Source organism: Pelodiscus sinensis, chromosome 26 (assembly GCF_052426305.1).
Source record: "Pelodiscus sinensis isolate ZL-2025 chromosome 26, ASM5242630v1, whole genome shotgun sequence".
NCBI classification, from domain to species: Eukaryota; Metazoa; Chordata; order Testudines; family Trionychidae; genus Pelodiscus; species Pelodiscus sinensis.
Genome location: NC_143077.1, coordinates 8,277,367 through 8,302,016, shown reverse-complemented (window position 1 = coordinate 8,302,016; position 24,650 = coordinate 8,277,367). Strand labels below are relative to the sequence as shown.

Below are 24,650 nucleotides of genomic sequence, written 5' to 3'. Positions count from 1 at the left end.
ATGGGACTTGCCGCCTTCTGTTCCTGATGTGCTTGTGGCTGGATAGGCAGCAACTCTCATACACTGGCCTGCCTGTGAACAGCGGTCTTTGGATTTCGGTCAGGGCAGGATCTCAGCTCATTTCCTAGCAGGGGGCAGGGCTGCGTCCTGCATGCTAGGACTGTAACTGTCACTGGTTGGCAGGCTCAGCAGAGAGGCTGAGGAAGAAGAAAAAAACGTGTGGATAAAGCACTGGGCTGGGACTCGGGATACCCAGATTCAGTTCCTGGCTCTGCTCCAGTGTGATTCTAGGCCAGTCGCTCGATCTCCCTTAGCCTGACACTAGACCACATGGCCTCCCCACAGATGGGGAACTGAGGCAGTCATCCCCTGACTGTCTGTTTGACACAGGGCCCGATCACTTTGCCTCTAATTCCCTCCTCCCCACTTCTCATCTATGTGTACTGTCCTCGATGGCAGGGACTTTCTCTCTCTCTAGCAGTATGTACAACACCTGACTGGGGCTCCAAGCTGCTACAGTGATAGACCCAATAATTAGCCCTGGAGACAGGTCTCTCTTCTCCTCCTTGGGGGAGGAGATCCACTTATTCAGGGTTGTGCGGGGCAGATGGCAGTGTGGAGAAATAGGACATCACTTTCTATTGCTCTCAAGCCACATCTTTCACTGACAAAATACATGAACATAAGAAGGGTCACACTGGGTCAGACCAAAGGTCCAACTAGTCCAGTATCTGTCTTCTGACAGTGGCCAATGCCGGTGCCCCAGAGGGAATGAACAGAACAGGGAATCATCAAGTGATCCATCCCCTGTTGCCCATTCCCAGCCTCTGACAAACAGAGGCTAGGGACACCACCCCTACTCATCCTGGCTAATAACTATTGATGGATCTATCTTCCATGAATTTATCTAGTTCTTTTTTTAATCTTGTTAATGTCCTGGTCTTTACAACATCCTCTGGCAAGGAGTTCCACAAGTTGACAGTGAGCTGTGTGAAGAAATACTTCCTTGTGTTTGTTTTAAACCTGCTACCTATTCAAATTCAATTTGATGACCCCTAGTTCTTATGCTATGGGAACAAGTAAATCATTTTTCCTTATTCACTTCCTCCACATCTGTCATGATTTTATAAACAGATTTATTCTATGCATGGCTCAGCTCTAAGCAGGGAAGCTTGGTACAGCGGAGTTACTCGCCAGCTACAAAGGGATGGATTTATTAAATCTGGGTGGGTGGATGGGTTTGAGGGATACATTTTTCAAGAGAGCAGGATCTTTTTAACTGCAAATGGCCGATGCTACTGGGTCTGAAATGGGAATGCAATAATCTCTTGGCTCGTGTGGGGAAAGCACGGTTCTAGTCTGACACTACTGTTTGGAAAGGGGCAACAGCTGCAGACTTTCCCCATAGTTCACCCTGAGTTCAATCAATACATCTAGTAGGGTTGCAAAATTGCCAGTGTCCCTGAAGGAAATGAGCAAAGAGAGGCTGAATTCAAAGCGGAGCATGTTCTGCGCAGGCCTGGGAACACTCACATGGCGCTGCTGGGACAGATTACGGAGTGGGGAGAGTTAAGGTGAGTGTGAGCCGCAAGTGCCTTTCCTGCTTTAGACACACATCCCGCTTACCGCCTGTCCAGACTCACCCATCCTCTTGGTCAGCACATTGACAAAGATGCATGAAATAGCACAAGACTCAAACCTTCTCACCCAGACTGGGATGCTCCTAGGGCTTCTCCCTTGGGAATGTTTGGCCAACACCCTACACCAGCGGTCCTCAAACTTCTTAGTCCACAGCCCATTCTGCTCCATGCAGACCTTTCCGCGGATCACCAGCCAGCCACCCATAATGACAAAATCGGTGCGGGGGGGGGGGGGGGGGTGTCTGGCTGGAAGATAGCGTGCAGGAGTGAGCTGAGGGTGGGAAGTCTGGGGGGGAGGTGCAAGAGTGGGGATGGGGAGTCTGGGAGGGAAGTAGGTTGCAGGAGTGGGGCGGGGGGAGGGAGATGGTCTTGGTGGGAGGAGTGTGTGTGAGGGGGATGAGGGTGCCGGGTCTGGGCGTGCGGGGGATGGTGGGCGCTTACCTGGCTCTGCCTCCTGCTGCTCCCAGACACTGCCCCTACTGCTCCCATTGGCCACGATTCCGGACAATGGGAGCAGCGGTGAAAGCCTGAAGGAAAATGTTCCCCCAGCAAGGAGAAGGGGAGCAGCAGCCCATGGAGCCGCTTCCTTCTCCCACAAGCTGGATCCAGCCCGCAAGACTCACCCCACCCTGCCCCACAGTGGGAAGCCAGCGCTGCCGCTTCAACCTTGCCGGGGGGGAGGGAGGGTTGCAGTGCCAGCGCAGGATCCCTGCTATGGGGGAGCGGGAGGTGAGCTCTGAACCCATGGCCCCCCTGAAAGACAGTCAGACCATCCTTTGAGAGCCACTGCCCTAGAGCCGCGCTGCTCAGATAGACCCTCCCCAGGACCCTAAACCAGAGAAGGGAGCAAGCTGCTTGAGTTCATGAATCACCAGAATCCACTCAGCTTTCTCCCAGCAGGACTGACCCTTGGCATGTGGGCGGGGCATTTTGAGCACCCCCTGTTGGCTTGGTTTGCTCTGCTTCGCATGCTGTGGCATTCCCACCCCCTCAAAGCAGCCAGCTGCAGGGGCCATGTATGTCTCTGTACAGCACCTAGCGCAGGGTGCGTGGGAGGCAAACAGACTAAAAAACCAGTCCCTTTCTCCAAACGGACCAACAGGCAGAGGGCTAAGTGGGAAAGGGGGGTACACTGTGGGATCGAGCTCAAACTCCCCTTGGGTTCCTGCCAAGCAAGACACCTCCCTAGTCACCTCGCTCCAAAGTCACTCCAGCCACCAAATCCCATGTTTCTTGCTTACCACACTGGATTCCTCCAAGCCGTTCTTCACATTTGCTCCATCATCTTGAGCACGCTCTGGGGGCTGACAATGGCCCTTTATCCCCAAAGTGTTCATGGTGCTTCATGTGACCCTCTCCCCTCCAGGCGTCGCATTCACTGCTGGTGTTTGATATGCTGGCTCTTTTAAAGTTTCCAGAACCCCCCGAGTGCTGTGAAGAAGGCTATTGAGAGCTGGCCGCAGAGTGGGTGATGGGCTGAGACGTGGGTAATGTGGGGGAAACTGGGAAACCCTTGGGCTGCAGCGTCCGTGTGTGTGTGTGTAGAGTGTGGCTGCTCTTTTCTTGTGAGAGATTTATCATCGCACATGCACACACACACACACACAGCCGAAAGCAGTTCCAAAGCACACAAGCGGGCGCTGGGCATGCACATCCCAAGGCGATGTTATCAGCCCAGCAAGCTAAGTGTTGCTGAGTGCTACCCGGGAACCCTAACTTTGGTACGGGAACCCTGGGGCTATACACTGTGTTTGGGATTTGAACTCCAATATGTCTTGGCCAGCCTTAGTTGCTCCATAATTGCTTTCTCTCAGGGCTTGTTTGCACCTCATTACTTTTTGATGGTGGGTGGGTGAAGCTGGGGGGGGGAATCTTCCACAATTCCTAGCAAATCTGGGGAATATCCAAGAGCCTCCTCTACCCTCAGCTTTACCCCCCAAACCCTCTCCGCCCAACTGTGACTCAGTTCCACCGGACATAGTGATGGTAGAAGCCTGATCCTAGACAGGTCCCAACCATCCTTGGACATGCTCATTGGTCCAGCAAGGCAACATGCTGGTTAAAATTCCAGCCACTGTGGTGCTCCATAGACACCACTGTATAGAAAGACATAATTCCGGTGCATCTAAGAGATCGATCTATCGAGAGATCTGCAGGTGATGGCAGCTCGTGGGGCTTCATTATGTGGCAAATTCATAGACTCATAGGACACAGGAACTGGAAGGGACCTTGAGAGGTCATCAAGTCCAGTCCCCTACCCTCACAGCAGGACCAAGCATCATCTAGATCCTCCCTGACAGATGTCTGTCCAACCTGCTCTTAAATATCTCCAGGGATGGAGATTCCACAACCTCCCTCGGCAATGGATTCCAGTGTTTCACCACCCTAACAGGAAGTTTTTCCTAATGTCCAACCTCAACCTCCCTTGCTGCAATTCTGCCTCTTAGAAATGCTCAGGTTCTTGTAACTGGGCCTGTCACCATGGAGTGTGAGCATCCGAGCAGCTGGAATGTTAACCAACATGTCCAAGTGCACCCAGCAATGCCAGCTAACTGAGCTGCTGTCCTCTCCTTTGAGGCATGGGGCAGAACAAATAGCCACTGTGACAGAGCTCATGTGTCCCTGCTCCCCGGCCTCAGGGAGGAAGGCAAGGCCTGCCGAAGGTTTCCTGCAAGAGACAGGGTCATTCCAAGCCAGCGAAGTGGGCAGAGGGGATGGAGGGTGGATGGCAGCCTTTTAGCTCATGGAAAGCAATGACAGATGAGCAGTTGTGTTAAGACATGGTCTCAAGTTGCAGTGGAACAGCTCTAGGTTGGATATTAGGAAAAACTGTTTCCCTAGGAGGGTGGGGAAGCACTGGGATGGGTTCCCTAGGGTGGTGGGGGAATGTCCATCCCTCGAGGTGTTTAAGTCCCGGCTTGACAAAGCCCTGGCTGGGATGATTGAATTGGGGTTGGTCCTGCTTTGGGCAGGAGGCTGGACTCAATGACCTCCTGAGGTCTCGCCAACACCTAGGATTCGATGAAGAATCGTGGTGCGGTGAATGTTCCGTAGTGTTTTCGCCCAGTGCACTTGGCCAGAGGCTGCGCATCCCCCGGGCTTCACTTTCCACCAATGTGCTAGGGAGACCAGCAGCAGGGCTTTATTATTAGCCTGGTTAGTTGCGTGGTGCTAGGTGCTGTACACAACAGAACGAAGGGACAGTCTCCACCCCAAGGGACCACAGCCTCAGCAAGCTGTTGGCCTCTCTGCAGCTCAAAGAGTTCTACTCTCTACCTTGAGCCACCTTACCGAGGGCCTGATTAAAGCACTGAGCACCCGCCCTCTGAAAATCAGGCATCTCACAAAGGCCTCTAGCTGGGCCCCCAACAGCTGCCTCTGCAGGGATTGAACCCACAGTGCTTCTGACTGCAGATAGGTTAGATCTGGTGCTTAGAACAGTCACCCCCAGTGTGGCATAACCCAGGCTTCTCCTCTTCCTTACTGGCTCTCTCCTGGAAGATTTTTATCCTCTGCAGGGAACTTGGTGTCATCCCCGAAGGGAGAGATCATTGTTCATAAGCTCTGTTATAAACACACACACACTCCTTGACATGTGCTGGGCTGTTCTCAGGTGGCTCCTGGTGGTGCCTTTGCGTTTCTCGCCTGGCTGCTGATCAGCCTGTGACCCGGTGCTGCCGGCAGCACTGACTGCTGTCGGAAGTGTGCAGTTCATGACGCTTTCCTGCTGCCGTGGAGGGGTCTATTTCCGTTCTCTCCAGCTGAGCAGCAAGAGCCGCAGCACGAGCAGCCGCCTGAAAATCCCCCTTCGCTTTCCCAAGGCTCTATCGGTGAGTGTCAGCTGTTCACTGGGTGTCTGGGGGTGCCGGGAACAGAGCAGGCGACAGGCAGGTGCCAAGAGAAGCCACCCGCTTCCCCTCGGTGCCGGAGTCAGGGCAGAGAGCTTACTCCTGCTGCCACATTCGGATCCTTTTGGGGAGGGCTGTTTATTTCACTCCTCCTCAGGAGCAGCTTCAAAAGGATTCAAAAGCAAGAGCATTTCGACCTGCTCCCCTTGCTGATGGTGCCAAAGCCTCATCCCCACCTGCCCGGATCCTGACCCCCGGGTGTGCGTAGGCATGTCCTGATTGACTCTCTGATTTCCAAAGCGTTCACTCACAGGGCTTGTATTGCCTGGAGAAGGGTTTTGCTCAGGTCCAGTTTAGGGATGAGTCAGGCAACACCCCCCCACACCAATTTTCCCCTACCCCTTTATATAGCTTATGGGAGAGGGGGAGCTCCAATGCTGTGAGATTGTACAGGGCACTTTGCCAGAACTCTACAGCCATGCAGGGGTGTGCTGGGGCATTGAATCCAGCACTCTCCTAATCCTGGACCACATCTGTTCAGTTGCCCCCTCCCGCCCTCTGCCTAGATTAGCAGGCACACTGAAAACCTGCTCCCTTCCTTCCCTCCATGCATCCCTTTCCCCTGCCTTGTCCTGCTGCTTACGGAGCGGGTCAGTCCAGGGAGCTATGTGGTTTTGGGAGAAGGAGGCTGGGGGAGGGAAGGTGCAGGATATGGATCCCCCGCACACATCCCACAAGGCAGGGCTTGGAAGTCCTGGGAGCCCTCCGCCTCTGCAACTCCCCTTCGGTGTGTGTGACAGGGTCATTCAACACCGCTCCTTTGTGCGCCTCTGGGCACTCTCCATCACATGCTACCAGCACAGCACATTGCGCTCTCTGATGCGGTGTGCACACCCCCCATCTCTTTGCTTGCCATGGAAACCTTGCCATAGCAACCAGACTGGGATCCACATTTAAAGGGGCAGGGCGGGTGAGTGCGTGGCCCCTCACTGGGCCCGACCTGCCTCTCCCTGTCGGACATGGTGCTAATTCTGAGGACCAGCTGCCTGAATGGGACAAGGGTCAGGACTGGGGTGCAGCACAGGTCCAAGCCTGTAGTGACTGTTGGAGGAGGGAGGGTGCGAGTGTGATACCTCCTTCCCCCTCCCTTGAGTCATCCTCTCCCCCGCAGGGTCTCCCCCTCAGAGCTCTCCTGTGCCTTCCCCAAAGGGTACATGTGGCCCTTGATTTGCACGGGTGTCAGTGACCAGTGGGGGTGGGGAGGGAGGGCAGCAGAGGAGAGTCCGGTCTGTGGGCTCCCGTGTTTTGTGTATCCTCCCAACACCCTGGGAGGGGAGGAAGTTCAATGGTTCCCAGTGGACAGACGGGAGCTGAGGCCCAGCCCGACGACGGGTCTGTCTCCACAGGGATACAAGCCCTGCAGCACAGCCGCAACTGACCTGGGTCAGACCCCAGGGCTGACAAATTGCTGTGTCGATGTTTGGGCTGCGGCGGGAACCTGATCTCTGAGACCCGCATCCCACGCAGGGGTCTATAGCTCCAACCTGAGCCTGACCCTCTACACCAGGGGCGGGCAATCAATTTTGATGGGGGGGGCACCCCAAGTTTTTGGTAAGTGATCAAGGGCTGTACTTGTATATGGAGGCGGTGCGGGGTCTGGGGCGGAGGTTGGGTGCAGAAGGGAGCTCAAGGTAGTGGATTGGGGTGCAGGAGAGGGTGTGGAGTCTGAGAGGGAGTTTGGGTTAAGAAGGAAGTGGTGACCTGGGGCCGGGGGTTGGGGTGCAGGGTTGGGGAGAGGGTATGGGTGCAGGAGAGGATTCTGGCTTGAGAGAGGGGTGTAGGAGGGGCTGCTGTTCTGGGAGGGGAGTTGGGTACGGGAGGGGGCAGGGTGCCAGAGGCAGAATATGGCTGGTGGGTGCTTACCTTGGAGGCTCCCAGCCAGCAGCACAGTGGGACCCCACAGACTCATGCTGCTCAAAGTGGCTGGCTGTTCCATGTGCCTTTGTGCACTGCATGCGCACCGGGAGTGGGGGGAACCTTTGCATGTTGCCCCCTGTCTCTAGCACACCCTCTCAGCTCCCATGGGCCAGAACCTCGCGCTGCTCCCTGCCTGAGGGTCCTGGAGGCAAGGGCCACAGGCCTGATTCAAAGGCTCTGTGGGCCAGATCCAGCCGATGGGCCGCATCTTGTAGGGCTGCCAGATACTTTCACAAAAAATACCAAACGTGGCAGGAAAAAAATTGGTTGAACAAAAAAGGGGACAAAACTTGTTGAGCAAAAACAAAAAGGCGCCTTTAAATCCCCACCACGCTCCACCCCCGCCAGATGCAGCAGGGGAAGAATGTCCCCGCAGGCCGTCCATCCGAGAAGAACAGAAAATGTTCTGGTTTTTTTACTGGACAGATGCTGCAAATACTGGACTGTCCGGGCAAAAACCGGACACCTGGCAACCCTAGGCCATCTTGTCCTCCCCGGTCTACACCATTTTTTTAGCCCCTTAGCCTGAGCTGACCCGGGCCAGCTGTGGCCGTGCTGCAGGGCTTGTATCCCCACATAGACATACCTGAAGTGACTTGCCAAAGGTCACGAACCCAGATTTCCTGAATCCCAGAGTAAAACTTTAAATCTTGGATTATTGCAGAGAGGGCGAGACCTGTTTGGGAGAGACAGGGAAATGCTCATTTTATCTGAAGGGAAACTTGTGGCTTTTAGCCCCCATGTATGATCTACTGGGGGGATTGTTATCCTGATTCTAAATATCCAGACCTTTAAATCTGCCATTTCCTCACTGAGACATGACAAAGATAAACAAAAGATGCCATATTTGTGAGGCCTACTAAAAAACAGTGCTATTAAGCACGGAAGGACAGAGAGTAAAGCCTGCCCAGTCACTCCCTACCCTTGTTGTTCCTTTGCTTACTTTTTAGTGAAAAGAAAGGGCAGCCATGCTTTCATCTTTCTTTAAACCTGTGATCCTGTTCTCCTGGACCTTCCTGCCCTTCCTCCTTTCGGTCTTTAATGGAGCTGGGAGATTGGAACCATTTCCACTCAGAGTCCTATTCAAAGCTTTGATTCACCGAGTTTATTTACTACAAGTTGAACCTTCTAGTCCAGCACTCTCTGGTCTTGCAACATCCATGGTCCGCCCATGATTTTAGTGAGCCAGGTGTCCACTTTTCATGGGTGTGGCCAAGTTTCCTGTGATCTCATAATGTTTGTCCACAGCCACCAGTCCTGGTTCTCAGTGTCTTGTGCTGTTATTTAGATCCAATTTACACCTAAATGTCTTGTAAGAGCCCAATAAACAGTGGCAGTGTTGATCATGCTGCTAGACTATATTGACCTCCTGTGGTTTGGCAAATTCTCTGCTTTGGCACCGGCCAGGTCCCGAGGCTGCCGGACTAGAGAGATTCAACCTGTAGTTCCTGTTTACAACTGGGTTTTGTAATGAGGAAACAGGTCTGTTGGGCTTGGGGAAGGCTATTGGTTTGCCATTTAAAATCAGAGAGTCGGTGAAATCAGCAGAGACCTAATTCAAAGAATCTACCGAAGTCCTAGGAGATTGCAGCCAGGGAGCTGAATACATTTTAAAGAAGGTAAAAAAGAAAGGTTTTAAAACAGTGGTCTCCAACCTTTTTAAGCACAAGGTGACTTTTTGAATTCAAGTCAATCCAGGATCGACCTGAAACCCAAATACCTTTGCCCTGCCTTCTTCCCAATGCCCCACTCTGCTCTCTCTGTGGAGATGGGGTACAAAGGTAGAGGGAGGGGAACACCTCGACACCAGCACCCCCTTCCTCTGCCTGCCCCACCCTGCACAGAAAAGCGGGAGACTCCTGGGAGGCCGCTCCAAGGCAGAGGGCAGGAGCAGCATGGCAGTAGGAGGAAGGGCAACTGAAGTGCCAGCGTTTGATAGCCTCCTGGCCAAGGGGAGTCAGAAATAGCCGGCTCTGTTCCATCCTATGAACCCACTGTAAGAAACAGTCCGGGTTTTAAACACCTTTGAGCTCTTTTATTCTATACTAGCTGGAGTTACCCGGCATTGCCCGGAACAGTTGATATAACTGAGGTGAAGAGCCCGAGGGGAGGGAGGGGGAAGGGAACCGCGCACCTGCCACCGGCGCCCGAGCCCACCCTTTGCTTCCTTGTCCCTCTGCCGGCCTTAGTGAGCGACTGTCCCCGCCACTTCTCCCGGGAAGCCACTTCTCCCTGCACTGCCAAGCTCCATGCAGCCCCGGGGAGAGGCATCGGTCTCTCATCTCTTCCCTCCCAGTCCCTTAAAACCTTCTCCTGGAGGAAAGGTTACCCTATGCAAAGTTTGGAGTTAAATATTGATGCACTGAGACAAGGCACCTCACTGCTATAAGGGTATGTCTACACTACCCCGCTAGTTTGAACTGGCGGGGTTAATGTAGTCATCCGCAATTGCAAATGAAGCCCGGGATTTGAATTTCCCGGGCTTCATTTGCATGAAGCTGGCCGGCGCCATTTTTAAATGCCGGCTAGTTCGGACCCCGTGCCGCGCACCTACACGCGGCACGGACAAGCTAGTTCGGATTAGGCTTCTAATCCGAACTAGCTGTACACCTCGTTCCACGAGGAGCGAGGTGTACAGCTAGTTCGGATTAGAAGCCTAATACGAACTAGCTAGTCTGTGCCGCGTGTAGCCGCGCGGCACGGGGTCTGAACTAGCCGGCATTTAAAAATGGCACCGGACGGCTTCATGCAAATGAAGCCCGGGAAATTCAAATCCCGGGCTTCATTTGCAACTGCGGATGACTACATTACCCCCACCAGTTCGAACTAGCGGGGTAGTGTAGACATACCCTAATATCTTACTTGACCAGGCCTTAATAAAACAGATTTGCCCAGGCCAAACAAGGGCCCCATCCTGCTCTTATCAGCGTCCCTAGGAAGGAATGAGTCTTATGGTGCTGTGTTAAAATACGCTGCACACCTCTAGGGCTTACTATCCTATTCCCCTTCCAGAAATGGGCCAAACCTAAAACCTGGGCTCCAGGCTTCTACCAAGTTTAGGACACAGATCTGACACTTCCATTTGTCCCCTAACATCATCCTGGGCCCCACCAAAATCGTACATGCCTCCAAACTTCAGGCTGGTTCCTATCCCAAAGCTCAACATTACATCTCAGGCCAAATCACCCTGTGTACACCAATGTTCCCTCTAATCTTTTCCATCCATGTGTGGATTTTTTTCCATCCATGTGCAGAATAAATTTTATGTGCACTGTGGCATGTGCAAATGTGTACCACCAGTAGAACCCAAAACTTAGCTATGGGGCTCTGCTAATCAGCTAGGCGCATTGGATTCTCTCCTGAGTGGCTGCACAAGTGCACAGCTTACAGGCCACACCGGTGTCTGCCTTAGTGTACATGCAAGACCAGATCAGATGCTCCACTTTTCCCACCCTGGTTTGTGCTGAGGTCAGACCCTTGGGCCTTCTCCTCTTGCTCATACTGGTGTGAATCCCGAGTATCTGTCCTGAAGTAAGTGCGGTTACTGCAGGGACAAAGCAGAGCTCACGAGAGCAGAATCAGGCTTCTTCCGCTCAGGAGCATTAGCAGCCGGGGAAGGGGACAGCTGGGAGGCCAGGCTGACCCTGGGAACTCAGACCAAAATCCTTCCTTCACATCTGCATCTGTTCTCTCTCTCTCTTCCCAGGCGGGAGAACAGAAGGATGTTTGCAGTGTGCCAGCCAGACGTCCCCCGGAATGCTCCATTCCACGAGAGCAAGCGGGACCCCATGCTGGGCACAGCCTTCCTCGGAGAATGGGAGCGCAGGCAGGACAAGAATTTCAACTTTGTGGAGGAAGGGTATGACAGCAATGAGAACTGGAACCAGGCGGTGGTGAGGACCCGGATGGAGGGGGACTCCGGCCAGCTAGAAAACATGACAAATCCAGCCGATAATCTGGTGTTATTAATGCAGAGACAGACAGCTAAGGGCAGGCTTAGGGATGCTCCCCCAGAGCTGAAGTCAGACGAGCTGGGCCTCTCCAAGGAGGATGTGCGCAGCCCCCCTGAGGGAGCCGAGGTCAGTGGCACCGAGAAGGAGAAAGCGGCTACCGAGAATGCAGCCAAAGAATGCAACAAGTTGGCTGGCTCCCCCTTAGAAGACAATGGCTATGCCAGCAGCTCCCTCAGCTTTGACAGCCCAGACAGTAGCACCAGCAATTCCTGGGAGGCTCCCACCGCTGACACCAATGACCTGAGGAACCAGCCAGATCCTCAACTGCCCGACAATAATGCTGAAAACATCTCCGACTCAGACACCAGCTTCCCAGTGCTGGCTGAGGCCTTCCAGATCCTCCAGGACAAAATGAGATTCAAGGAGCGGGAAAAGGAGAAGCACCACCTCCACTTGGTGATGTATCGGCGCCTGGCCCTGCTGCGCTGGATCCGCGGCCTCCAGCAGAAAGTGGTGTTTCAGCAGAACCAGCTCCAGGAGAGCTTCGACACCATCCTGGACAACCGCAAAGAGCTCCTCCGGTACATCCAGCAGGGCGTGGTGTGCCCCAAGGCACCGGGTCACGCTGGCCTGTGAAAGACTCTCCTCCCCCACCTGTCATAGTTCAGATCCATCCCCTCCCCTCCAGCCTGCACCCACATCTAACTAGCTGTCCCACCTGGGCAGGCTGCCGTGATGTGCTCTTGCCTTATGCACGCAGGGATTTTGTGACGCATGAGGACACCATCCCCGACAAATGCCACATGGTATTTATGAGTCGTTAGAAGCATGTTCCAGTCCATTTCAGTGCATGGCCCTAGCTGACAGCACCAGAGACAGGTCTGAAATGTGCCCAATTAGCGGCTGAGAAGTCCGGGACTGGGAGGAGCTGCTCCCGTTTGAAATAAGCCTGATCAACCCTTCCTCGTCCCCACCCTGCATGATGCAATATTCCTTTAGCGCAAATCATTAACCCTCCCCCAGCTGATCAGCAGCCACGATTCACCAATGTTCCCAGGCCCCAGTCTCACTGGAGACGTCACCCAAGGCCTGGAGTTGCTAGTGAATGGGCATAGGCCAGCTGACAAGCTAGTACCTGATTGGTTGCAAGAGGGTTATTTATGGGTGGAATGTTCCATCCCAACCATGCCTCTGGGGATGTTCTCCTGCCCTCTCTCTGTGCCCATGGGTGGCTTGTGATCTACTGGCTGGGGAAGGCTAGGCCCCAGCCCCAGCCTCTTCCACACCTCCCAACCACAGCCAGGCCCACCCCCGAGGCTGGCTAGTGCTGGCAGCCGCTTTCTTCCCCAGTCCCAGAGTGCAGAGAGCGTGTGCAGTGGGACCATGCGGCTCCCACATGTTCATCACTGCGATGGGATTGGGCGCCCGCCTAGACTGGGCTTGTCTTGTGTTTACGGCCAAGGCCTTGTCAGGAACAGATTGGGCATGTCCAGCGAGTGCTGCAAGAATCGATGGGTTGCATATGCTCAGGGACTGTAATCTGCAGCAATGTGTGGTGTGCTTTGAGTGGAAAAGTCCATCTGGTGACAAATGCCCTTGGTTGAGCAGAGCATTTCAGCCCATGCTTGAATTCCTTCCTAGCTGGCAACGCTCTTCAGCCCACGCTTACTTTAAGCACGTGCTCAGACTGTAGCTTTCAAGGCCATCTGACCTCCTTCACAGCATGGCCAGATCATGTCACCCAGGGTATGTCTACACTACCCTCCTAGTTCGAACTAGCGGGGTAATGTAGGCATACCGCACTTGCAAATGAAGCCCGGGATTTGAATTTCCCGGGCTTCATTTGCATAAGCGGGGCGCCGCCATTTTTAAAACCCCGCTCGTTCGAACCCCGTGCAGCGCGGCTACACGGGGCACGAACTAGGTAGTTCGAACTAGGCTTCCTAGTTCGAACTACCTAGTTCGTGCCCCGTGTAGCCGCGCTGCACGGGGTTCGAACGAGCGGGGTTTTAAAAATGGCGGCGCCCCGCTTATGCAAATGAAGCCCGGGAAATTCAAATCCCGGGCTTCATTTGCAAGTGCGGTATGCCTACATTACCCCACTAGTTCGAACTAGGAGGGTAGTGTAGACATACCCCCAGTGATCTCTGCAAAAAGGCTGTAACTTCTACAGCATGTCTTTTAGAAAGATGTCCAGTTCTTGACTTAAAGGCTTAATTCCCACTGAAGTTTAGTTAAGCATGTGCTTAAATGCTTTGCTGATCTGAGATGGACTGATGAATTGGAATCTTAGGCTATGTCTACACTGTAGCCTTTTTGCGGAACAAGGAAGACAAGGCTCCCCGAAGGAGTGCGTTTGCTTTTCCGTGAAAAAAAGCGGAAGAGCAAATGTGTTCCCTGGACGCAGTGGGGTTTTTCCAGGATGGTATCCCGAAAACCCCCCACAGTCTAGAAACACATTGTTTAAGAACTGACCTCAAAATGCTTTAAAATACGTTCACTTTTCATTTGACTTTTTTTTTTCAGATTCAGTATTACAATATATTGAGCTTTTTACACGCACATCTGTCTACCTACAGTAGATCAGAGAAATCCCTCTAGTAAACGTCTCAGAGGAGAAGCTGTGTTAGTCTGTAACTTTAAAAAAAACCAGTAGTCCTGTAGCACCTTAGAGACTAACTATATATATATCATGAGCTTTCGTGGGCAATACCCACTTACACAGATGAGACTCTCTCATAAACTCTATCATCTGAGGAAGTGGGTTTTTCCCACAAAAGCTCAGGATACTATGTATATATTTGTTAGATTTTTACTAGAGGAACAACAGAGACTTTCTCAAAGCTGTGCTGTTCATGTTATATTAATTTATTATTGTAAAGCAAAGAGAATAACTTTTCTAATCCAGTTTTCCACTGAGGCATGCATACAGAGTATAAGAAAAATAGGAGAGATTAAAAAGAGAGTGTTGTGTTTATTTGGTATATTTTCTTAAAAGTGAATTTGCTCCGTATTCTACTATTCTATTGTATTGCACTACAGGAGACAGTGTGATTAGCGGCAAGAACAGGCCTGAGAGTCAGGAGTCCTGGATTTGGTTCCCACCATTGACCCGCTGGGTGACTGGGCATATCACTTCCCCACTCCGTGCCTCAGTTTCCCAATCTGCAAAACAGGAATAATGGTACTTAACAGAGTGCTCTGAGAGGTACAGATGGATGCAAAGTGCTATATAGGAGCTATGTATTCCATTGTATTCCATGCTCACTGTATCTTCCCAAAGCTGATGCTGATGCTGATGCTGGCAATAGTTTCCACTTTGCAACAAGTTTCTTCATATCTTCCAGGAAGAGAAAAGTGAGGACGTGGCCCTAGAGCCCTCACTTACATGGGTAGGTTCAGTAAAGTCAACAAGACTAGGCATGTGACTAGGCTATGATGCTGAGGCTGCAGTCGCAGGGACGCCCCATTCCTAGATCAATGAAACACCTGGCGCCTGAGATGACACTGAAAGGAGGGACAAAATGAGCTAAAATGGGAGATTTCCTATAAGGATCGGTTTTTAAAGAGGCCACATTCCAAATGCAAGAAGTTCGACCAAACTGTGACCTGGCATCACAGAAATAAACCTGCAAGAGATTTCCCACCTTCTGCATCCTGCTCAGGCGGACTCCAGCCTCTTTGCGAGGAGAAGTACCTTGCTGTTCAAAGGGCATCGCCCATGTTTGCTTGTATCTGGGGCCTGCTGGCTGTTGTCTGTATCACTGACGCACTAGATCACATATCAATAAAGTCTGGAGATAAACAGATTCCACAAAATGATCCTCAATTACCCTTTAGCGGCTGACTATCATTCGGTGCGTGATATTTGCCTCAGGCTACTTTTGCTCCTGTTGCATGAGGGTTAGAATGCCAGAGGCCTGCTTTTGCCCCAGTAGGTTGCACCGGCAGAAGGCAAAATACATTGTTGCAACTGATGTTCTAGCCTTCACCTGCATTTAGTTCACAGGTCTGGAGACAGAGCTGTATGTAAGTGCCCCTGGAGACTGCTGGTGGGATGTGAGTAGATGGCACTGGGTATGGGAGTGGTGGCATGATGCCTCTGGGATGGAGAAGAATGAGGGTAGAACTGATGTAAGGGGTGTCACGAGCTCATCCTCTGGGGTGAGGAAAGGAGCATCGTGCCTCTCCTCTGAGTGACCTCCTTCTGGTCAATTCTCAGAGTTGCCACCTTCTCCTCCAGCCCAGGCTGTGACATGGAGCTCTTGATGGCTTAGATAAAACCAGAGCCCACCCTAGCCAATATGGGTCCAATAAATATCGAGATTGCCCCCAGCGTCTGTCAATATCCATTCATTATTCCCATTTTGCCAATGACAAACTGATGCCTCCAGAGGTGAAATGACTTATACCCAAGCTCACGTACAGGGTCGATCAGATCCAGGAAGAGAAGCCACAAGTCCTGACTTAAAATCCCCTCCTCTAACAATAGGCCACAATCCCGTCCCTTTGTGTTTTGGGTGAGGACGGTTTGACCTAGCTCCTTCCATGGCCCCTCAACGGGGTCTGTTTCCTGCCCCAGGCCTGCTCACTGCTAAGCATGGGATGACCTTAGAGCCCTTGAGGTTCCTGACTGGACATAGCTCAAAACCCCATCCTTCCATAATACCCTGTGGTTGGTGACACAGACCCATCGGCTGCCTTGCATTCATGCATCAGTTGCCCTCACATCTCCTGCTGGTGGCACATGTCAGGGCTGTTGCTGCTTTCCTCTCTCTAGCCCCCACTCAAGGCAGGCTAGGAAAATCACCCTGCAATGCACCAGCTGTCACGTCCAATTGTGTAAACTGCAGGATGACACATGGCAAGCAGAGTGCAGAGCTTGCCCTGTCAGAGCCGCTTACCGCCGCCGATTGAAGACAGCAAGAGCTGCTGTCCCAGGAACCTCAAGTTTCATGCCGCATGTCAGGAAATTAACAGGCAGAGGGGTTTGCAGGCAGGAGGGAGGACCGAGCCCTGCAATGATGTGGCACCTTTCACGTGGCAGCATGGTGTCTGACCTGGAAAGGTCTGTCCAGGCAATGACATGGCGCATGTCATGTGACAGCACACCACATGATCTGAGATGGTCTAGCTGGATGACAATGTGGCCCAGGTCATGTGACAACATGGTACAGAGCTTGAGATGAGTCAATCGGGCGAGAACATAACATACGATCAGAGAAAGTCTGGGTGTGCCATGGAATTTCGCGTGGTCAGATGGAGTCCAGTTAGGAACACCAACTGATTCAAGCTGAGGCCTTGCCTACAGTGGAGATCTGCCCTGGTTCCAGACTTCGATGCCTATCCGTGCTATAGATGCATCACTGCAAATCCTTCTGCTTGCAGCTGGGATGAGCTGCAGCTAGGTGTCACCTTGTCTATATGAGGTGGTTCAGCTGTTGCAGCCTGGCTGGGGGGTCAAAATGTCAGGAATTGTGAGGAAATGTCTTTGGGAGATCTCCAATATCCCTTTGGAAGAACCATGTTGTGTTCCATAGTCAACCTGTGGAACTCCTTGCCAGAGGATGTTGTGAAGACCAGGACTTTAACAGGGTTCAAAAAAGAACTAGATAAATTCATGGAGTTTAGGTCCATCAATACTTATTAGCCAGGATGGCTAGGAATGGTGTCCCTAGTCTTTGTTGTCAGAGGCTGGAAATGGGTAACAGAAGGATCACTTGATGATTCCCTGTTCTGTTCACTCCTCCTGGGGCACTGGCATTGGCCACTGTGGGAAGACAGGATCCTGGGCTAGACAGACCTTTGGTCTCACCCAGTATAGCTGTCCTTATGTTCTTTGGTTCTTATCTGCCAGATTGGACGTGAGCCCAGCTGACACTTAGCACCAACATTTTCTCACTTTCCAAAGACAAAAGCTGCCTCAGGGCTGGGAGGAAAATGACTACAAACCCAGCAATCCTCCGCTGAACCGCTCACACGGCTGGCAATGGGATACAGCATCTTTTACCAGCAGGGATTGCTCTGCACCCAGGACATCTGAACCATGTTCAGGAAGAAGCCACTATAAAAATCAACTGGTCGATCACAATTCATCTCTAGAAGACAAGGGACCATGTTACAAAATCATTGCCGTCTTTGCCCCACTGATCGTCTGCACATTCAGAAGCGAAGCCAAGGGTTGGTTCTATCAGCTGGGCTCCCCACTATCCAGGGGTATGTCTACACTACCCTCCTAGTTCGAACTAGGAGGGTAATGTGGCATACCGCACTTCAAATGAAGCCCGGGATTTGAATTTCCCGGGCTTCATTTGCATAAGCGGGGAGCCGCCATTTTTAAAACCCCGCTGGTTCGAACCCCGTGCAGCGCGGCTACACGGGGCACGAACTAGATAGTTCGAACTAGGCTTCCTAGTTCGAACTACCGTTACTCCTCATTTTACTTCCAAGTCAGCCAGGGACAACTTGGGAGGTGCTGATGCTTGGACTGTACCTACTCTCTGATGGGTTACCAACCAGACGAAAAGCTGAGACGGGGCAACCCCAGATGCTCAGGAACCTTCCCCATACCCTCAGCTGCAAAAGGAGCACTCCAGACTTTACAGGTGTGTCTCTGAAACAAACCCCAGTCCTCTGTCTGCCTCCTGCTCTGTTCATTTACCTATCTACCTGGCCCCACCATCACATGGTGCAGAATGGTACTATGAACTATAAACTGTGCAGAATGGCCCTGCAAAACATTTAACTTTTAAAAATCCAGACAGAGGCTGCTCCCCATGTCCCACGCATGAGCAAAGTGCAGCTGGTGCTAACTTCTGGGCTGTTCCTCTGGTCTGGAGTGGCTGTATTATTTACCATCCTCCTAAACCAGGGTGACTAGATTTCCTGAGCTCCCGGGTCCCACCTGCCCTGCAGCTGTTGGTTAATAAAGAGAGATGAGATGTTGGCTGCAGGCAGATGGGTGGCAGATAAAACACCTGAGTGTTGACCTAAAGGTGACTTTGCCTAGGGCACTGCAGAGATTAAATAGAGATAAAAAGGGAAGTCATACCAGGCCTTTGAACCTCCCTTCATCCCCTCTCTCCCCCTTCTTTGCTGCCTGGACAACCTGTGGGAATTCCAAGCTGCCATAGCCTCTTTTAAAAACAAGGCACATCCACCAACCTAGGGTCTATTTGGACCCCACGGATGGGCTTCTCAGGCAGAGTGGTTTTGTTTTTTTATCCCCAGGTTCACCACTCAGCAGGGGCTCTTGGGAATTTTGCCCCTCCACATGTGCCAATTGTGCGCGCGCTAACTTTATTTGTCCAAGGAAGGCACATTTTCCATTTTGGCTCCAGCTCTAATTCCAAGCTTGCCTGCTTGTGGTGCATTCACTCAGACAGAGGCTCAGAAAACATCGGTCCCTGGGCTGTCTGCTACCCTGACCCGCGGGGGGAGAGCGAGTGATTCTCTGTTTATCTTGGTCGAGTGCTTTATATAAATCATTATTTCCAAGGAAAATATTGTGAAAATCCAGATTATTTGCTCAAGAAATGAAGGAATAACTCCGGGAGCAGATCAAAGGGGGAGAGCTGCTCCGTAAGAAAGAGCTTTTCTTTTGGGTTATTGTGAAGTTCCCTTGGCTTACGCCCTCCGTGCTGGTTTTAGACAGCCCGTCTTAATTTGCAAAATCAGCCTCATACAGAGTTTCCAGCCCCCTCTAAATACTCAAGCAAGATTTGCAAATTAATGAAAACCCTCCCCACGGCAGGGGGGGAAAATGTCCTGACGACAAGCCAACTTCAGCATCCACAAGGGCTACTTTAGTATTTCCAAGACACTCAGATCTAGGGGAGATTAGAACTCTGCAAAACAAATTCCGGCCATGCCTGTCTTTACGGTCTGTGGCCTCCATTATCAGCCACACCCAGCCTGCTCTTTTCAGCCCCCCCCATGGTCCCTCCCTCTCTATGATGACTATCACTGCTGCCTTTGCCCTATTGCTAACCTTTGATCTGCAGGGCCATCTACTGACCTCCCTTCTTTCACTGGCCAACATCAATTTTACTCGCAGTAGGCGAGATACAGAAGGCTGGGAGGGTGGGGACAGAGCCGGCTCGAGCCATTCCTGCAGTGGGCCCGTGATCCATGCACGGCCCCACCCCCGGTGCACTGCGCACCTTATAGCTGCGATTGGGTGCGCGGAGCCTGATTGCACCTCTAAGGGGCGCCGCGCAGCCCCCGGCCCCAGGCGTGTGGTGCCCCTTACAGCTGCCATCAGGCACCCCCCCATGGTTGGTGCCCGAGGCAGCTGCCTGGCTAGTCCCCCCACTTAATCTGGCCCTGGGTGGGGAGGGGGTAGCACCTCACCTTGTATAAACGGGAGCAGCCACTTAAGTGGAGCCGGGCTGATTGAGACCTGCTGAGGTCCAGAGCTTTGTGCATCTGCAACTGTCCCCTGACGAGATTTCTGCCATGCCTGGGTCTGGGCTTGCACTTCCCACCTCCCTTGCCTGCACCTGAAGCCTCCTGTTTAGAGTCACCTCAAAAGGTGAGGCATAGAGGCAGGTGTTTTTCCTCTTTAAATCCCCAGCAAACTCGGCCCTGCGGGCGGGAAACGTGGGCACTGGAAGATGAATACAAAAGGGAGGGAGGAGGATGGGCCCATGCTTAGGGGATTTGGGGTTCGAATCTCTGTTCCGCTGCAGACCCCTTCAGTCACTTCTGTGCCCCATGCCTCAGTTTCCCCAATTATAAAAGAGGGATCGTTGCCCTGTCTCACTTCACAGCAGCATTCTGAGGAGGAACACGGGGAAGGCTGGTAGGCCCTCAGGCACTCCAGTGACAGGGATCCTGTGGTCGCCATGGAGAGATGAGGACAAAATAAAGAGGTAATGGACAAACGTGTCGTGGAACTTGGGAATTAACAGCCAGCAAAGAGACCTGCCCATCCCCCTCCCTCCCAATTGTTTTAATTGGTGTTATGGCCCAATCCCACCAACATCCCACACTGGGGTCTGCAGGCCCTGCTGATCAATTCCTCTGCCTCTTTCCCCACAAATGAGCTGAGGGGTAGGTAAGTGCAGGACCCCTAGGGCATGAGAAGCACCAGTGGGAGGAGGCCAAGGGGGGTGAGCAGGCCCAAACCCCACTGGGCTGCATCCTGCCCACACCTCCTTAGTTTGTTTCCTTGTAGGGGGGTTCCTGCCCCTGTGAATTTCCTTTCCCCATGCCTCATGCCTGCTGGGGCACAGCTGTTCAGAGGGGAGCTGGAGGTGCTGAGGAATGGGGATGGGGCTCTCTGGAGGGAGGGATCAGAAAGAGGTGGGGAAGAGGCGGGGCAGAGATCAGGGGCTGAGAAGGAGGCTTGGGAGTCAGAGAAAATTTTTAAATCAAAATGGGGGTGCTCGAGTTGCTAAAGTTTGAAAATCCCTGATATTAGCGATCCATTGTATTAGCGTAAATAACAGCACTTTGCATTCCAAAAGGGACTCAAAGCCTGAGCCCAGTCTTGCTTACGCTTAGTGTAACTCCATTGATGTTGGCAGACATGCTCCTTGTTTAGGACCTGCTCCAAAATCCATTAAAGTTAAGAGGGTTTGAACTTGTATTAGTGTCCGCAGAAGCAGAATTAAGATATATTTGTGTGTGTGTGTGTGCAGACACATGCATACACCAAAAGGCAACCCCCTGTGAAGCCAGGGGTGATACCTTGCATGCAAGCACATCCCGGCAGTGCAGAGGAAATTTTAGCTAATGACCCCACTGCACGGAATCTTTGTTTCCCACACACAACAGGCGAGGTCCTTTGTTTTTTAAGGCCTCCTCTGACAGTCTGTTGTTATTAACCCTTGTAACTGTGGATGGCTTTTACGGCATGAAGCAAGATTGGCAGAAGCACCCTTTCTTTGAAAATTAAAATAGTGTTTTGTTTTTTAAATCAAGTATTTATGGAAGTTTGATGGGGAATATTTTACCTTGGTACTTGACTCCACTTCATTTCCAGGACTTTGTGGGCTTGAAATATTTGTTACAAAATAAGATACTACACGGGTGTGATATCAGATGTCAGGAAAACACAAAAAAAATGAATCACCTTGAGCCATTAGCATCCAGTGGTGCAGGCCGAGATGTATTAAAGCCTGTTTCCACTCTGAAAAGTGACAGTTCACTTGGCCTCATGGAATTCCACATTTAATGTGTCTCCGAGACTTTGCAATCTAATGGGCTCAATTTGTGAGTAAAAACAAAATATATATTTTCTTCCTACTCACCCTCAGGAATTTAAACTCACTCTGGGTTAAGAACATAAGAACAGCCATAGTGGGTCAGACCAAAGATCCATCTGCTCCAGTGTTCTGTCTTCTAACAGTGGCCAGTACCAGGTGCCCCAGAGGGAGTGAACAGAACAGGTAAACATCAATCCCTGTCACCCATTCCCAGCCGCTGATAAACAGAGGTTATGGACACCATTTCTGCCCATCCTGGCTAATATTGATGGATCTGTCCTCCGTCAATTTATCTAGCTCTTTTTTGAGCCCTGTTATAGTCTTGGCTTTCACAACATCCTCTGGCAAGGAATTCCACAGGTTGATGGTGTGTTATGTGAAGAAATACTTCCTTTTGTTTGTTTTAAACCTGATACCTATTCATTTTATTTGGTGACCCCTAGTTCGTGTGTTATGGGAAGGAGTAAATAACTCATCTTTAAAAACAATGATTAGTCCTGTGGCACTTGGAGACTAACAAATATATAGAACCAGGAGCTTCCATGGGTAAAACCCACTTCATCAGATCAGTTGGAGCGGAAATAACAGAATCCAAGATATATATAACAGCAAAAACAGTTAGCTGTCGGTTGTAGGACCCATGTTAATGAAGCTAATTAACTCTTCGTGATTCACTTTCTCTGCAGCAATCATGATTTTATTGGCCTCTATCATATCCCTGCCTTATTCATCTCTTTTCCAAGCTCTCTTATTCATCTCTCCTCATATGGCAACCATTCCATACCCCTAATTAGAGCTGTCCCAACCATAGGACAGCTTAGAGTGGCCATCCCAGGCCGGGCACTTTGGGGGGCCCCATAGTGGCTGTCTCAACTATACTATGGCTGGGCTTGGCGTGAGGTGGCAGCAGGGGTCTCCCCGCTCCCCCCACCCCACGGTGGCAGCAGGAGATGGAGCATCCCAGCAGCCTGCTCTGCCCTGCCCCACTGCCGTCTCTCAGCCCGGTGCACTTGGCTTCTCTGTGGCAGCAGGAAGCAGGACGCCCCAGTTCTCTGCTGTGGTGAAATGAGGAACAGTGGGCTGGGAGGCAGTGTGGTGGGGTGGGGTGGAGCAGGCTGCCAGGCCACTCTGGCTCCCTCCACCATGGTGAGTGTGGGGGAGAGGGGGGCAACCCTACTGTTGCCCAGTCCCCGGTAATCCCCGGCTCACGTCACATGGGGGAGGGGCCAAGGGGGTGGAGTAGGGGTGGCATGGGGCAGAGCTGGGGAGATGGGGTGGAGCAGGGGCCTTACGGGGTGGAGCAGGGGCAGGTCCTGCAGGTGCTTGCCTCAGCCCCAAGCCCGGCAAGGGACAGCTCTGCCCCCGATTACGTTTTGTGGCCCTTTTCTGAACTTTTTCCAATGCCAAGGTCTGGATTTTTGAAATGAGGCGACCACATCGGCAGGCAGCATTCGAGAGGCGGGCGTCCCGTGGATGTGTCCGGGGGCCCGTTACTCTCAGTCTTATTCTCTATTCCTTTCTCAATGACTCCTAACATTCTGTTTGCTTGTTTGGCTGCAGCTGCACTTTGCATGGATGTTTTCAGAGAACAATCCACGGTGACTCTCAGGCCTCCCTGTGGTGGGGTAACAGCTACGTTCGTCTCAAGCATTTTCCACGTAGAGCTGGGGATGTTTTCCAATCTCCATTCCTTTGCATTTATCCACATTGAATGTCATCTGCCATTTTGTTGCCCAGTCACCCAATTTTGTGCAGCCTCTTTTCAGAGGGGCTGAGAAAACACCAACCCAGCCCATGTCTGCACCTCAATATCAAGCCCTTCCTGACCACAGGCACCTGCCCACCAACACAGGGGTGGGAAGTAAGGGGGCGGGGGTGCTGCAGCACCTCCAGCTCCCAGCCTTCTGCGGAGGGGCCCAGCTGCTGGCCCAGCACCCAGGGTCCCTGCTGCCAGCCGCACGTGCCAGAGCTCTGCTGCCAGCCCTGCGTACTGGGGTTCTGGTTCAAGCCCTGTGCCCAAGGTCCTGGATGCCGGCCCTGTATGCTGTAGTCCTGCTTTGAGCTCCATATATTGGAGGCCTCTGCTGCCAGAGCCACGCTTGGGGTCCTGGTTACTGGCCCCGAGTGCTGGGGCTTTGATCCTAGCCTCAGCTGGGGGTGGGTTGGATAGGGTTAAAGGGGGTCAGCACCCCCACTTTTTAAAATGTTCCCGTGCCACTGCCCACCAAACTCATTCATACGTCAGTAATCAAGGGTTAATGGTCTTGGACCACTGTGGGTGGATTCCAAGCAGTCCCGGGGAGGTGGAAGACTCCAGAGCCTGTGAAGGATAGGGATGTTAAATATCAGTTAACTGAATAGTTGATTAACCTCATGAATTCTTATCGGTTACTCGTAGGGTTGCCAGGTGTCCGGTTTTGAACCGGCCAGTCTGGTATTTGAGCTTTCTGTTCGGAAAACAAATTGAGAAAATATAAATGTCCAGTATTTTCTAAATAAGATGTAATGTCAAGTGTGTCCGGTATTTTTGTTGAAACTATTTGGCAACCCTAATTACTCAACTATTTTATAATCCTTGGGGGTGGGGGTGGCAGCCAGTGCCCTCTGGCCCCACTCCCAAGGAGCCCCATCACCCTGCACTGCTGCCTCTGTATCAGAAGCAGCAGCGTGACATGCCAGGCGGGAGCTGGTCCGTGAGGGGAGCCAGCTTCAGAACCAGCTCCACTCATGGACCAGCTGCCTGTTGTCCTGCGCTGCTGTCTCTGATACAGAGGCAGTAGCACAGGGTGGCAGCAGCCCCTGTCCGCGAGCGGTGTGACTTCCCGTACCCTGCACGAGCTGGAACTGAGCCGGGCTGCCTGCCCGCCTGGCTCCTAATACACTTTAAATGGAGAGTCGCAGAGAGGGTAGGTCCCAGACCTGGTGCAAGCCAGGACTGAGCCAGGCTGCTTGCCAGCCTGCTAAAAAATGTACTGGCAGGGAGGGGGATGCATGTAGTCTGTAGCATTAACCGATAAGCTT

At 52.2% G+C, this 24,650-nt stretch overlaps 1 protein-coding gene and 1 long non-coding RNA gene across 2 annotated transcripts in view; one reads left to right on the top strand and one right to left on the bottom strand.

Moving 5' to 3' along the window:
- Nucleotides 1–5,311: 5,311 nt before the first annotated feature.
- On the top strand, nucleotides 5,312–13,233 carry C26H1orf216 (chromosome 26 C1orf216 homolog). Its single transcript, XM_006110726.5, has 2 exons — nucleotides 5,312–5,470; nucleotides 11,172–13,233. Exon 2 carries the CDS (start codon nucleotides 11,188–11,190, stop codon nucleotides 12,052–12,054), a length of 867 nt encoding a protein of 288 aa, XP_006110788.2. The 5' UTR covers nucleotides 5,312–5,470; nucleotides 11,172–11,187; the 3' UTR covers nucleotides 12,055–13,233.
- LOC112546262 (uncharacterized) overlaps nucleotides 7,793–24,650 on the bottom strand; it is a 116,186-nt gene continuing 99,328 nt past the window's right edge. The window contains exon 4 of the long non-coding RNA XR_012897654.2: nucleotides 7,793–8,141. This is a non-coding gene — a long non-coding RNA (uncharacterized LOC112546262). The remainder of the gene's footprint in view (nucleotides 8,142–24,650) is intronic.